At 42.5% G+C, this 15,484-nt stretch overlaps 1 protein-coding gene across 7 annotated transcripts in view; it reads right to left on the reverse strand.

Annotated features, from left to right (window-relative positions):
• The window catches only part of lrp2a (low density lipoprotein receptor-related protein 2a), a 51,312-nt gene that overhangs the window by 13,852 nt on the left and 21,976 nt on the right, over positions 1–15,484 (reverse strand). For 2 of the 7 annotated variants that reach the window (XM_067603510.1, XM_067603508.1), the window contains exons 26-53: positions 15,354–15,368; positions 14,726–14,974; positions 13,942–14,153; positions 13,621–13,805; positions 13,275–13,503; positions 12,941–13,118; positions 12,609–12,737; positions 11,603–11,769; positions 11,166–11,309; positions 10,905–11,014; positions 10,177–10,354; positions 9,816–10,029; positions 9,461–9,700; positions 9,093–9,281; positions 7,210–8,142; positions 6,932–7,097; positions 6,697–6,855; positions 6,302–6,591; positions 5,997–6,197; positions 5,709–5,735; positions 5,559–5,594; positions 5,234–5,476; positions 5,009–5,134; positions 3,883–4,002; positions 3,161–3,292; positions 2,345–2,546; positions 1,953–2,248; positions 697–1,363 (exon numbers count right to left, since the gene is read on the reverse strand). In XM_067603510.1, coding sequence (XP_067459611.1) covers positions 697–1,363; positions 1,953–2,248; positions 2,345–2,546; positions 3,161–3,292; positions 3,883–4,002; positions 5,009–5,134; positions 5,234–5,476; positions 5,559–5,594; positions 5,709–5,735; positions 5,997–6,197; positions 6,302–6,591; positions 6,697–6,855; positions 6,932–7,097; positions 7,210–8,142; positions 9,093–9,281; positions 9,461–9,700; positions 9,816–10,029; positions 10,177–10,354; positions 10,905–11,014; positions 11,166–11,309; positions 11,603–11,769; positions 12,609–12,737; positions 12,941–13,118; positions 13,275–13,503; positions 13,621–13,805; positions 13,942–14,153; positions 14,726–14,974; positions 15,354–15,368 — 6,037 coding nt within the window. The remainder of the gene's footprint in view (positions 1–696; positions 1,364–1,952; positions 2,249–2,344; positions 2,547–3,160; positions 3,293–3,882; positions 4,003–5,008; positions 5,135–5,233; positions 5,477–5,558; positions 5,595–5,708; positions 5,736–5,996; positions 6,198–6,301; positions 6,592–6,696; positions 6,856–6,931; positions 7,098–7,209; positions 8,143–9,092; positions 9,282–9,460; positions 9,701–9,815; positions 10,030–10,176; positions 10,355–10,904; positions 11,015–11,165; positions 11,310–11,602; positions 11,770–12,608; positions 12,738–12,940; positions 13,119–13,274; positions 13,504–13,620; positions 13,806–13,941; positions 14,154–14,725; positions 14,975–15,353; positions 15,369–15,484) is intronic. The other 5 variants (XM_067603515.1, XM_067603514.1, XM_067603509.1 and 2 more) reach the window with 4 other exon arrangements.

Consider the following 15,484-nt stretch of genomic DNA (forward strand, 5'->3'; position numbering starts at 1 on the left):
CCTTAACTAGTAATTAAATAGTAATTTTACTTCACAGGTCAATAATTACCTATTAATTTCCTGGAAAGAACTCTATAACTTGGTCCTAGTTATAGGTACCATTCAGTTCATACATGTTCAGTTAATTAATTACTATCACTTGTTAGCGTAACCTTTCAGTCAGTGCGCAGCAGGTCAGATGAATTTGCAAAAATGTGAAATTTGTTTGCAGGCAAGGATGCAATTCAACAGTTTCCAACAATAAATTAATGATGAATTATTTACTTGGCTTTAAATTGAACTTATAAACTTGACTAAATCCTGACTAAAGCATTCTCAGCACCAAATTACATAGTTTTTTTCAGTAGTAGTAGTATTAGTTTTTAAGTTTCTAGGAAATTAATTATTAATTATTATTAATCTAGGAAATTATTAACTCACGTTACCAATATAAATATAAATATAATAACACTGAATTAAGTGAAAGTAAGTTTAAATATACATAATAATGCAGCCTATATAATCATATTTAATTGGAATGAATTACACTGTAATCTCTTTTAGAATATCTGCATATCTGAACATATACTACAGTGATACCGATATATTGTGATAAGCCTATATTGGTGATAATAGCAGCCAATCCAATAACATTAGCCATGCCAATATATCAATCAGGCTTTACTGTGAGATTTCTCCTCCTTGCCTCCTACCCACCCATATTTAGGATGCAACACAATGGCTCTGGGGTTTTCAAAGCAGTAGGTGTTATTGGCATCGACGCAGTGTTCAGCCAGTTTCCTCACAAAGCGACCGTCCAGTTCAGACACTTTAAGGCAATCCAAGAAGCTGTCCACCCAGTAGAGTTTCCTCGCTACCCAGTCAACTGCAAGGCCCTCCCCGTGCAGAACTCCATTGACCACCACCTCTCTGTTACTACCGTTGAAGAACATCCTCTCAATCACTCTGCGGCTCACATCAATCCAATACAAACGCTTGTCGACACGATCAAAGTCCATGGCCACCACACTGGTCAGGCCCTGCAGGATCAGAGAGTAGGCTTGCCCGTCTGTTGACAGGTTCCTCAGGTAATAACGGTTGCTGAAGATGAGATAAGGCGAGATGTCGCTGTTCTGACGGCAGCTGCGTCCGTCCGGCTCTCGGAGGAATCCTGGGGCACACTTACAGACGTAGGAGCCGACAGTGTTCTCGCACACCTGGCTGCACACGCTCGGCGTCTCTGTGCACTCGTTGACATCATCGCACGTTTTGCTGTCGGACATGAGACGGTAACCAGGACGACAGGTGCAGATGAAGCTGGTGGGCGTGTCAGTACAGTTGTGATCGCAGCGGTGGATGGATGGGTCTGTGCATTCATTGATACCTTCAGTCAGAGAAGCATAACAGCAACAGTGTTATTATAGTCATCGGCAAAGACAACACTTTGATCCTGTCAGAACAAAATATTCTTAAAGGAAGCGAACCAAGCTAATTGGTTGTGTTTTATTTGTGTTTATTATTTATTTCTATTTTTTTGGCGGGTCTTAAGGTAATTCATACCTTAATTACAAATGTGAGCAGCATCAAAATCACAGTATGTTAAACTGATTCCATCTCTGTGGTGAGAATGCTAAACACTGTATCTATAGACTCTCTTTGGTCATTTGCTATTCATCTGATTTTACCTCTTTACTGAATTATTATTGTGCACACAGCTCAATTGTCCCATATTTTTGTGTTATTGTCATCCAACCATTTATTGATAATTTGTGACAATTTGTGGCTGCATTTCTCTGTCTTTCCCCACACCACTTCCAGCACTTCTTTGATATCTCCCCTAGAGGGAGCATGCACCAGCTGGAGAAACCTGACTGCAGACAAACACTCAAGCCACTGAAAGGCTAGAAGGATATTATTCATGACATAAATACTTTAACTTTTCTGAAAAATTCTTACAACAGAGTCGCACTCACCGCATCCCTTCTCGTCGCTGTTGTCAGGGCAGTCATCATTCCTGTCGCACACCTGGCTCAGAAGGATACAGTGTCCATTGTCACATCTGAACTGTCCAGGGGGGCAGGTGGGTGCTGGTGTGAGGCACGTGTGCTCCAGCTCATCAGATTCATCCCCACAGTCATTGTCCCCATCACAGACAAAGTCCTGGGACACACAGCGGCCGTTCTGGCAGGTGAACTGGTGTTGCTGGCACGTCTGGTAGGTGCAGCCCTGCTCGTCACTGCTATCTCCACAGTCATTACGCCGATCACACCTGATTTAGGATGACAAGGCATAACTAATTAACTCACAGTGCCAGAAAGACTGATTAGTGATATATGATGTTTTATAGGAGTTAATTCTTTCTAACCTGTAAGAGCTGCGTATGCAGAGGCCATTGCTACAGGTGAACTCATTGATGCCACATGATCTGCGCGTGCAGTTTTGATGCTCATCTAATGCATCCGCACAGTCTGCGTCTCCGTCACACACCCAGTCACGAGGAATACATTTCCGCTGAGGTGGTTGGTTGTTCACACAGGTGAACTCTGCACTTGAACATGTGCGATTGGCTGAAAAAACAAAACAAAAACAAAGTCACACGGTTGATTTGATGACCCAGTGTCAACCTGCGTCTTTGTCAATCCAAACATTCCAAACTGTATTTCAAAACATGCAGCCGTGACTTGAAATTCTTTATCCATCTAATGTGATTGATCCACATTGTTTGAAGTGAGTCTCCTACAGAGGTTCAGGCAGTGCTGAAGTTTTAGCTTCAGGCATCTTATTGTTGGAGCACACACACTGGTGAGTCTTGATCCACCCTGAGCCAGGAAGCCAGAGAAAGGAGACATGCACAAAGTAACGAGTGAGGCAGGAGAAATCAGGAATGTCAGTTCCTTGGACTGGAGACCTTCTACAGGAGACTAAGATGCTGGGCACTGACTACCAGTGTCTCCCCACATAACACTCCCCAGTGGTGTGTATCCTAATCCATCAGCGTCCAGAATAAGGAGAGGATGAGTGAAGCGGGGGGGGGGCAAAGCAGAGTGGTGGGGAACAAGAGGATGGCCTACAAGGGGAGGAGATAAAGAACTGGGAAGATGCAGAAAAGGTTGAAAAAAGACAAACTGAGAGAGAAGAAGGAAAAAATAGAGAACAGAAGAGGCACTAAAAGGATGCATACCGCAATTGTGTCTCTGGTCTTCGTCACTCATGTCACCACAGTCGTTGTCCCCATCACAGATCCAGGATGAGGCAATGCACCTGCCATCATCGCAGCGGAACTGATCTGTGTTGCAGGTTCTGACCAGCGTGGCTGCAGAGACAAATAACATTAAATTGTAGATATTACAGGTAGGCAATTCCAGTACTGTGACTGAATAACTTATACCAACTAATTTATATTCAATGTAAATGTTAATCCTTTTTTGTAATGACTTTTTTCCTTTTTGTAATTGCCAATTACCTCAGGTACTGCCCCCACTGCTTTTTAACTAATAGGCAAGGCACAATACAACACTGCCAAAGCTTTCAAAATAGTCATGGCAACTCCACATTCCCATGCATGGTGAGCTATCTAAACAAAAGCCAAAGTGAGGCTCTGTAACCCCTGGTGGACAAAGGGAGGGGGAGGTGCTGTTTGTCAGAGGACACTGAGGGGCGTCACCACAGTGGAATGCAACACACAATAGGAGGCCTGGCTGACCACATCGTCAACAAAGAAATACAACACTGACTCGCACTCTCCGCTACATCACTCACAGCACTCTCTCACACCAGCACACAGATGCAGATTGGCGGACAGACACAAACACACAATAACCAAGCAGCTGATAACGGGGGGAGGCCCAGACACACAAAGCCAGCAGGCCCGTTCTGGGGGTGAGAGAGTTGTGCGACACTCACTGCAGGAGAGGGGTTCGTCAGAGCCGTCAGCACAGTCAGCCCCTCCGTCACAGTACCAGTGGGCGGGGATGCAGCGGCCGCTGGAGCAACGGAACTCAGTCTGGGAACATGTGGACGCAGCTATGTAGAGGATGAAGAAAGGCATGACGTCACTTTTCTTTTTTTTTTGTTCGTATGTCAATCTTAACATGCTGGTGAGGGGGTGAGGCAAACACTAATCTGTTCTTGACTAATGGCCTCCTAACGTTTGGTAGATTAAAATACTGTTTTGTCTGGATTGAGCAGACTTCCTAGAGTTCCTTATTTGCTACATTTCATATACTCAGAACACTGTGAGTGTAATTTAAAAATATTAAATGCAAACTACACAAGATGTTGCACTTTTTGGTTTGTTTTGCAGCATTTTACACATGTACTTTTCATTCTTCAACTGAAAAAATCATTTTAATTTAGTAAAGGATCATTTTCTGGTGATTGTGGGAGGCTGTATGAACTACAGTATGCTATTTCCTTAAAACTAGTGCTAAAAATCACTCCCAGTTTGCTATGTGGCTTACATTTACATCCCGCTATTACATTTGAGTGTTTGAATTCTCAGTGTGAAATTTACAAATTGTATTCCACAATGGAACAAAAACATTGTGTATATAGCATTTTAAGGATCCCTTAATGTAATGTATGATCTGTCAGTAATAACTGAAATCTCAATTTCCTACTCACTATGGAGTTAACTAGAGTTTGTTATGTAGAGGATAAAGAATGAGTGAATGACTGTGATTTTAGACCGTAGGCCTTTTTCACAACAGGTGGTTTGACTTGTCATAGCAGGAAAAGCACTGATGTAACTCCAGAAATAGTATTAAAAATGAGTAAATTCCATTTGAATTTCCCAGTAGCCATGAGAGTGAGTCAGCATGCATAATACCAGGATCCTGGAAATTATAATCCTAAATGGAATGCAGCCATTATTATTTTTTACTTTTTTATGCTATGCTGGGAAAAAGTCTTATTCATGGTTATGACTACATGAGAAAAATATGATTAGTAGAATGACAGAAAATATAAATAAGAAACTAAAATAGAGGAAACATGATTTTGCTTTGATAGAAGCTGCTGTTGAACTCACCACAGTGTGTAGGGCTCTCATCACTCATATCCCCACAGTCATTGTCTCCATCACACAGATATGAACGTGGGATGCAAATGTTGGTTGACTGACACTTTGTGTGTTCTGGCTGACAGGTTCTCTCAGCTGAGATCATCATAAAGGAGGACATACAGTATTTACTATGAGCAACTGTGGTGATCATTTACCTCCATTTAATTTCTGTGTCAAACTCGGGATACTCACGGCAGTTTTGCTCATCTGAAGTGCCGTTGTCATAGCAGTTGTTGATTCCATTGCAAACATAATCCTTAGCAATACAGCGCCCATTGTTGCATGTGAACTCTGTGTTGGGGTCACATGGTCTAAACAGACAGCCCACTTCGTCACTGTTGTCTCCACAGTCATCATAGTGGTCGCAGCGGTAGTGGTAGGGCACACAGCGCCCATTGCCACAAGTGAACACTGTCGGCTCACAGGTATGGAAGGCTGCCAATCAGAATCAAAGACAGGTCAGATCTCTGGTCGAGAAAAGGGGCTTATACAGACATACAGTGGAAGCTCATTTTACCTGACAAGGCAATAAAGGACGACAGCAACTGTGGGACTGCGTGCAAAGATATAAGCATATTCATTCACATGTTAGTGTTGATTTGTGTTATTATTCAAGGACTAGGAGCTTAATCATGGAGATGAAATCATAAAGTGCAAGCATACACACCCACAGAGTTGAAATCAGTCTTTGGTCCTTAGAAAGAAAGGTGTTAAAGTGAAAGATAGAATTTGTTAGTATTCGTAAAATTAGGAAAAATATCAAGTATTGCAGTTCACAGAAAAGAGAGTTCTGATTCACTTATTCAGGAGGACTAAGGCTTCTATGGGGACCACTGTGACAGAGAGATTTTAGATTACTTAATTTCAGAACAAAATGAGAGAGAAAGAAGGAAGAAGGAAGAAAGAAACAAAGAACATCAAGAATTCAAGCTCCTTGTATTTAAGGACACCCTACCACAGACTCTCTCCAACTCATCGCTGCCATCTCCACAGTCGTTGTCATTATCACATTTCCACTGGGCACGAATACAGCGGCCATTCATACATGTAAACTGGCCTTGTTGGCAACGAGTCCCATTATCAGGGATACAATACTTGTTGTCGGCCAGGTACCAGCGGCCCTCTGATGGACACTGACACTCAGCTCCATTGGGTCCTAAAAAGATAAGATTTCACAGAACAGTTTATAATTAGTTGAGGTTTTCTATTTCTGCACCCAAGTAATATTATGCTAATAAACAATAACAATGTGCTTTGTACCTGGTGTGCAGATGTGGCTGCAGCCTCCATTAAACTGCTGACAGGGGCTGTCACACTGCCGCTGCTTCCTGCTGGCCAGAACATGGACATCCATTGGCCGAGATGGAAGGTTCTGAATCATTACCCTTTGGTCAGAACCGTCATGTTTATTGGCCCGGTAGATGCTGCGCGTGTTCCAGTCAGTCCAATAAATGAACTGCCCAAACATGGTCATAGCAAAGGGGTAGATGGCTGTGCTGACGATAACCTCCCGATTGGCCCCTGTGAGAGAGCATCGCTCAATCTTCTGCCTGATGGCAGAACAAAAGAATGAACATAGCAGTGATTTAGAGTAACAAGGCAATGTGAGAGACGTAATTAAGTGCTTTACTCCATAGTAAATTTTTTGATCTTACAAGCTGGCATCTGCCCAGTACAGCCTCTCTTCTTCGTAGTCCAGGGTCAGTCCATTGGGCCACACCAGACTGCTATTCACAATCTCTGTTCTGAAGTTTCCACCTAAGGTAGCACGTTCAATCTTTGCATGGGTTCCCCAGTCTGTCCAGTACATGTACCTGTGGAACAAGGAAAGATTCATATCTACATGCCAGGTTTAATCTAATGAACAAAGAGAGTGTGTTGTTGTCTTACCCCCTGCAGGGATCCAACATGATGGCCCTTGGCCTGGTCACATGGGCAATAATAGTCCGCTGAGAGCCATCTACTGACATGGAGCTGATGCTCTGGTTAACATAGTCACTGTAGTAAATCCTTTTATTTATCCAGTCATACGCAATGCCATCAGGAGCCCCCAGATCTGACAAAAACACAGCAACAACAACATCAGTAATTTCACTGATATTAATTCCAACATTCATATGAAACCTCCAAGAGGAACAAATTAAAGTGTATATCAAAGTATAACTTACCTGAAGCCACCACTACAGGAGTCGAGGTGGGAGAGGACAGGCTGATGTAGCTGATCTTGCTTGATCCTGCGCCTGAGCTTTGTGTGAAGTAGATCCTTCTGTCTGTGAGGTCAAAATCCAGTGCCACTGAGGTACGAGGCACATTGACCACAGGGAAGGGCAGTGCGTGGTCTTCGGGATCAAGGCGTAAGCTGCGCACCGTGCTCTCAGTAGTGTAGATGAGATAATCATCCCTCGACACCACACAGCTCTCGTTATCTGCTGCAAGATTCCCAAAAGCGCAGCTGCATTTCTTGTTCTGGTTGCCTGAGCCAGAACCTGGGAGGGCAAAGCAGAAGTGGGCACAGCCTCCATTGGCCTCCATACAGGGGTTGTAGTTAAGCTCCTGAGCTGTAGTCGGCTGGGCACGCTGGTCAAAGATGGTTATGTCCCTCAACATGTTGATGTTATCTCTAATGACAGCCGGCTGCTCTGTCCTGCCAGGCTCTTTGCTTGCTTGGAACACCTTCTTGAGGTTCCTGTCCACCCAAAGGATACTATTCTCAAACACTGTGATCCCATAAGGAGTTGGGTAGCGGCTGCCATACCTGACTATCTCTGTCTCCCCTCCTTGAGAGTTGATCCGGGCAATCATATCCAGGGAGTCATCTACCCAGTAGACATAGCCAGTTTGCCAGTCCAGAGCTAGACCTCGTGGAGTGATAATCCCTAATGACACTAAAATTGTGCGGTTGGTTCCATCCAAGAGTGCTCGCTCAATTTTGGGGTGCTGACCATAGTCGGCCCAGAACAAGAATCTATTTCTGGGGTCCACCACAATGTGGCGTGGCATGTCCACCTGGGTCTTCAACAACACCCTGCGGAAAGTTGTGTTCAAGCGAAGCACTTCCACATACGTCTCAGTCAGAAAGGCGTTGGTGAAATAAAGGTTCCCTGAGGACAGAATTCAGTAAGCTCAGTGTTTTAAGTGGCATCATATGTTATCATATGTTGTTGTCATGGAGAGTGAAGTCATCATTCACAAACTGCTAAACATCATAGGGCACTATGAAAGCCGAAAGTATGACAGTATCAATACAACACAGATTTTCTGTTGTGTCCTCACTGCAATGCAATTATGAATGTGTAGGAAGCAAACTACTTTTCCTGCCTTCTGCTGTCTCTGCTTTTCCTAAACTCACTGGTTAAATCTTCTCTCCTGTCACCTGCTCAGGACTGATCTCCAGTCCTGAGTTCAGCACTGTGATAAAGCTCCTTAACTTTAACGCTACCAGGCAGTCTGCTGCCTGCGGGCTGTATCACGAAGCAAGTTCAGATTAGTCAGGCTCTATTTTAGTTTTCTGATTTACATCAAGAGATTACAACCAGTGTGTTTAGTCAGACAAAATAAATCCCCTAATTGTGGTGAGAAAATTAGGTTGATGTAGAGGCATTAACAACATGAGTCAGCAGGTAAAATACATAGAATAGAGATAAACAGAATATAAAAGAAACAAAAATAAGAAAGTAAAATTAGCACACAATAAACTTAAACTTTATCATGTGATTATCTTATAGGCCGTATACACTTCCCAACAAAATTAATTATTGACATTTATGCTCTTAGTCTTGTGTTGAAAACAACAGATGTAACAGATGTATCTGTCTATCTATATGTAAGGATAAGATGCTTTGATGGTGGTGAACTTAATCTACATCTATTTCAGAAACAACACCCCATAAAAAGTGACCATGAACGTCCCTCTAAAGTGTTACAGGTATGTAAGTGAAAACTAAAATGACAGTTTAGTTTGCTGTAGTGACTTAATTGTCACTAATTGTATTAATTGTCTTAAGTACGGTAGTTAAACAAACCATAAACCTCAATGAACACAACAGCATACCTGCAGCCCAGTCCACAGCAATGCCTCGTATCCCGTTGCGTCCTATTCCAGATGTTACTATGCTACGTAATCCTGAGCCATCTGGCTTGATCCGTCTGACCCCATTCTGTATCCCCACAGTGCTGCTGAAGTCACACCAGTAGATGAAACCAGAAGCCATGTGCACATCAACGTGTAAAGCATTACGGCCTGAAAGAGCATAATGCACTCATTAGACTCATTATTTAACCATAAGTTGAACATTTGACATTCAGTTACTCCGTCAGTCTGTTATTCAGTTCATTATTTCACCTAAACTGAGTTAAGTCAACATTTGGATTTAGCTTATTACATAATTTATGCAACAAACAGTATTAAGAAACACTGACCTCTTCCAGCCACAGGCACCATGGCCTCAGAGTGGTCTTCCCCTTCGAGACTGAAGCCTTTGATAGCAGACAGAGTAGAGATGACGACGTAAGACTGGTAGGGAACGCAGGTCCTGTTGTCAGCATTGAGTTTAAAACCTGTGGCACACGCACAAGAAAACAAACCCTGCGGCCGAGGCAGGCAGAGCTGCTCACACACGCCCATGTTGTTCGTGCAGCCATTGGATGTACCTGCGGAGGCTAAGCGTATGAAGAGAACACAGTGTGACAAACAGCAACAAGCCAAAAACCATGAATGAGAACTCTGCTTTTCTTTCTGATGACGATGACGATGATGTGTCCTTGCATTACTCACTCTCTCGATAATGAACTTTTAGAACTCTGAGTCCAGATACGTTGTCTCGCAGCACAACCTTGTTGGCACCTGTGGACTTGTCCACACGCTCTATGACCTCAAAGTCACGGTCGGTGAAGTAGAGGTAGTTTTCATGGACAGCCACACCCCAGGGGTGAGACAGGCCTGTCACTATAGTGATGCGGTTACTCCCATCTGGATCACCACGCTCAATCTGTTGAGATTCAATACCAGACAGGCAGTCAAATACAATATTTGTATTTTATTCAATTACCAATATTCACATTAAGTTACATATTTGTCAGAACTCTACAGAAAGAACAAATAATGATCTTTGAGAGCTAATTAAGTGAAGACCAACCACGCCAGTGCTTGTAACAGCCCAGTACAGCTTGTTCTCTCGAATGTCCACAGTGAGGAACTCAATGTGATCTAGGTTGTTGGTGAACAAGGTGACAGGGTTTAAGCCATCCATGTCTGCAGATGCCACCTTGGCAGGAATGCCGCTCTCTGTTCCTTGATCCGTCCAGTATAGTTTGCTTGAAAAACATGCAAGATTGTAGGTCAGTATTTGTTTCAAACATTTACAAATTGGTCATGGACTGCTATGCTTATTACTTTTTAATAGTCGCAAAAAAGAAATACAAAATGTCACTGTTTGGTTATAACCTTTCATTTCAAAATTTTAACCTTATTAGAACCTAAGAAAAGCAGCCTTGCCTTTTCTTCAACAAAAAGGTGTTTTCTGATCTGCTGCAACCTTTAAAAGTTTTTCAGTGAGTTTTTCAGAGATTTCTCTCAACACACAGGGGACCACATCATACATGACATCACATCATTGAATCACCAAAATCAGAGACAGAGTGTCAAATTTTTCACATTAGAGTGAGAAGGGGTGGCTTAAAAATCTTTCTTGTTTCTTGATTGTACACTATTGTGTGTTGCTGGGGATTCGGAGTGCACCACAGTATTCAGTAACACTGGTCGAGTTCTCTCTAGAGGCAGAGCAGATGGCGATGAGGAGGCTGTTAAAGCTCAGTAGCTGTGGGGATGAGTGTCTGTGCCAGGACTGTGTTAAAAGGGGCTTACCCACGTGCTGGGTCCACTGCAATGCCAACAGGACTGCCAGCACCAGTTGGAGAGCCGTTATTTGTGATTAGAGTTTTCCGGTACTGTACCTCACCTCTCAACTTCAAAACCTGGCCAAGTACAAACACAAACACGTGCAACTGTTGTACCCTGTTTACCTATTACAAGTGCAATTACAATACAAAAAAATAATTCATTGAGATACCAAAGTCAAAAATAACTGGAAAAAACAACAACAGGATTAAGTATTATTTATCTCACCTCAATAGACTGTGTAGCTGGATTGGTGTAATACAAATTCTCCGTCATCCAGTCCAAGGCCAGGCCGACAGGGGAGCCCAGAATGGCTGCAGGGGCAAACTCTGTCCTGTTAGTACCATCTGACTTCACCCTGTGGATCTCACCCTGGGAGACAAAGGAAGACAGATCAATCTTGACCACTGCTGAATGTAGATGTCTAGAGTCAATCTTGTGTTTTGTTTTTCAGGCATTTTTTTAGTTTTTATAGTAAGTAAAACTGAATAAATAAGTTCTGAAATAAACTCTGACATGTACAGTTACATGTACTGTATGTCTCTAGTATGTCTTGAAGCGATGCACCTCTGCACCGTACATGAGTTCTATGTTTACTGTATTAGGTTGGGAAAACAGAAGAAGAACTAAGAAACTGGGAATATTGTTTCCGGACAGTGACTTACTGGGTGCTCTACCCAATAGATGGTCTGTTCGCTGTCATCAAAGTCAACATCATAGCCGTTCTGAAGCCCAGCAACAGGGACCATGGCATCGTTACTCTTGTCATCTGGGTTCAAGGAAATGCCATAGATGATGCTGTCTCTCACAACCACCAGGAAAGGATCCTCAACTAAAAGTAAAAAAGATATTGAAGAGGCACGCAATAAATAAAAATACAATTACAAATGACAAACACAAGCTAAATCTTTGAGTCTTGTATTTTTTAACTCAATAATCTTACTCTAGAACTTTTTATTTTTCTGGAGAAGTGATCATAAACTAAATGTGAAACAGAGCCAGGAAAGCATGCTTCCTGAATGTAGATTTAGACCACAGTAATCCAAAACTAAAAGTTGCTTTCAGTGTATAATATCTGGTGCAAATTAGGAATCCTAAATTAACAGGCCTTTATCTATAAAGAGGATTGACTGGTGAAAGTTTGTTCCACAATCTGATTTGCTTCGTCATCAGAGATTAGAATCGATGAATGGTTGTGGGGCATTTTCATTCTTGGATAATCGTTGGCCTCAGGGGGAGACTGTGTTCTGCTTGGCTGAAACCTGAGATGAGTTAAGCTGTAGACCTAAAGGGGACCCTCTGGACTTTGAATTAAAGGTCCCTTGTCTTCTTAAGACCTTGGAAGACACGCTTATATGATTCTTAATATTTATGACTGGAACAGCAGTTTACAAGAGAATCTAAATGGGAGACTGATGAAAAATACTTGGATTGATCTATAAAACAAGTTTAGCATTTTCAAAGATTTCTCCTCCTACCAACACTGAGATGGCTGCAAATAAAGTGTGCAAGAACCATCATTTCTGCAAAGACAGGTTTGCTTATACAACAATAACCACAGCTAAGACGAATGCCTTATGAATATACCAACTTATCAACTGCATCTGACCCGACTTCCTTTTTCATCAAACAGGGTGATGAGTGTTTTCCTCCATTTGGCAGGATGCATACCTCTGGTGCAGGTGATTTGGTCTGCTGCCAATGTCCAGCCTGAGGGGCAGGCGCACGAGTAGTAACTCGGTCCCACAGCCGAAAGCAGGCAGATATGAGTACAGGGGCTCCTGGAGCAGTGATTTATACCTACAAGTTGTAAAATCACACACAAAAGTGTGCAGAGAAGTGCACATGCACACACAAAAGACTAGAATTAGCAAAACCAATTTTACAAGTTCATTAGGATTATTCTGAAAAGTAATTACAAAACAGCGGACCTACTGCATAGAGGCACCACATTATTCATATACAAGAATTGTCAAACCAATTAAGCTTAATCTTTGCCATACCTGCCGGCTGCCTGGCTGGGTGTACTGCCACCAGACCCATGGGCTGAGGGAGGTTGAACAGCATCACTGTCTGGTTCTCCCCATGCCACTTATGGGCTCGCATCACGCGGTTGATGTATCTGTCGGTCCAATACACAAAATCCTCAAAAATGGTAATTGCGTGGGGATGTTGCAGTACCTTTTCACAGAGAGTAACAAAAGAAAAAAAAAGTGTCTTACACATGTTATTCAAAAGAAAATGGTTTGTGCTCTGTTCACTTTTAGATGTACTTAATCACATTAATAATATTTCAAAATATAATTCAGAATAAAGCCTGCCTTCTCATACACTCACCAGGTCACTGGCCAGAACTTGCTTCCTGTTGTTGCCGTTATAATCGCAGTAGTCAATGAAATCCAAGTAGGCATCAGCAAAGTACAACAAATTGTTTGGATAGTCTAGAGTAAGACCATTGGGCCAGTACAGTTTGTTACTTATGATAACGGTCCTTGCTTTCCCATCCATACTGGCCCTCTCAATGCGGGGGTTCCTCCCCCAGTCAGTCCAAAACATCAGGTGAGCACTGCAAAACAAATGTTCTTCTTTTAACATCAACTACTTAGACAATGACAAGCAGAGACCACAACATGTATTATATTCCAAGACTACAGTAGGTCTAAAACAAACTTGTCTCTCTGACCTGTCCCTTGGGTCCAGCACCAGGCCTCGAGGGTTAGTGACATTTTCACTGACTAACACAGTGCGGTGGGTGCCGTCCAGTTTAGACACTTCAACAGTCTCCAGGATGTAGTCAGTCCAGTACAGGTTCCTGCCCACCCAGTCCACTGCAAGGCTCTCTGTCACGGTCACTCCACTGTCAAATATCTGTCCACAAGAGACTTAATCTTAGCTAAATATGTCTACTGGTGACAATGACAATACATGTAAAGCAGGAAATAAACATACAAAAATTAACACAAATTTTATTTGCAATATGTCTGTAGTGACAAACCAAACTCACCACAGTTCTATCACTGCCATTTTTGTGTGCGCTCCAGATTCTGTCCTGGCTTGTGTCGGACCAGTACACACGGTCAGTGACTGAGTCAAAATCAATGGCCACAATGTTGCGTCCATCCCGGACCAGCGAGCGAACCACGTTGGGCTGAGTTGTTATGTCATCTTGCACAATCTGATTCCGACTGGCCACTAACAAGAATGCCTGACGAGAATCTGTAAACAGGCATCAAATCTCTGTTACTTATTTCTCATTCTTATGCTAACAGGAGCACTTATCAGCTTTTGCATGTCTTCCAAAACTATACAACTGGACTGTTAAATAGACCTTCCTCAAATGACAATCCTTAGGGAATGCACTTTTGTCCAAATAATGACCGATTGTACTACAGAGCCTTTCAGTGGGTTATCTCTGTGGAAGAGGAGCTCATGTCAGGCACGCTCCCCATAAACAGCCCTTTGTTGGTGATTATGTCCTAATTACACCAGTGATGACCACTGAGTGACATATATGTTATTTGTCTTATCTAAAGAAATCAGAGGAGCAAGGAGAGACAAGGGAGAAGAAAGACAGTGTGTCAGTCTCGCAGTGTGGGGGCCAAACTCCCCCTTTATCATAGTTCATTCCTGCCCACCAGCCAGCAGAGTGAAGAAAGCTGAGATTTGTGCTGTATAGGTAAGTCGTCTTGACATCCAAATCACTGTTGGAGTAATAATATTTCCTTTTTTACAGCATTATGAATTTGAAGGGTGTAAATAACAAGGTTTTGGGAATATCCCCCCCTCACCTGAGGCCTTGCAGGTACGCTGGTCTGCTTCAAGAGTGTAACCATCCTGGCAGTGGCAGCGGAAAGAGCCTCTCTCATTAAAGCACTCCTGGCTACATAGTCCAGGGGGATTACATTCATCTATATCCTCACAGGTTTTGGAGTCATTACTCAGTTGATAACCCACAGGGCATGTGCACTGGGCCCCAAAAGGCCCTTGGATACAACCGTGGGTGCAGCCGGCGTTGTTGTCGGAACAGCTTTCCTGATCTGAGTTGGAAGCAGGAAAAGAGCAAATCAGGACCAACAAATGCAAATGATAAATTAAATCAAGTAAATTATAACTTACACAACAAAAATAAGACATCTAATAAATTATGCCATTCATATGAATTCTCTAATGTTTAAATGATGAACACTAAAGATGAAGTCTTTAGAGTTGCTACTCTGAGTCAGAACTATTTTTTATCTATGTTTGTGGCACATAATTGCTACATTTACCACACATGCTTTACTAACAACCAAATTTTCCTTTTGTCTTGAAACAAATGAATGGATATTAAAATGATTAATGGTGATACTATGTTTGTTGAAAATGAATCAAATCTACTTGCAGAATTTCTACCAATGATTGAGAGTTCGTTCCTACCTGGCAAACGCTCGTCTGAAAGTTTTGAGAAAGGCAAGAAAGGAAAATCACAGATCATTTTCAGGTTAATACAGGTCAAATCATACACATGCATGATTTTAACACAAGAATCCAAAGACATACAGATATCC

This window comes from Thunnus thynnus, chromosome 11 (genome assembly GCF_963924715.1).
Source record: "Thunnus thynnus chromosome 11, fThuThy2.1, whole genome shotgun sequence".
Taxonomy (NCBI): domain Eukaryota; kingdom Metazoa; phylum Chordata; class Actinopteri; order Scombriformes; family Scombridae; genus Thunnus; species Thunnus thynnus.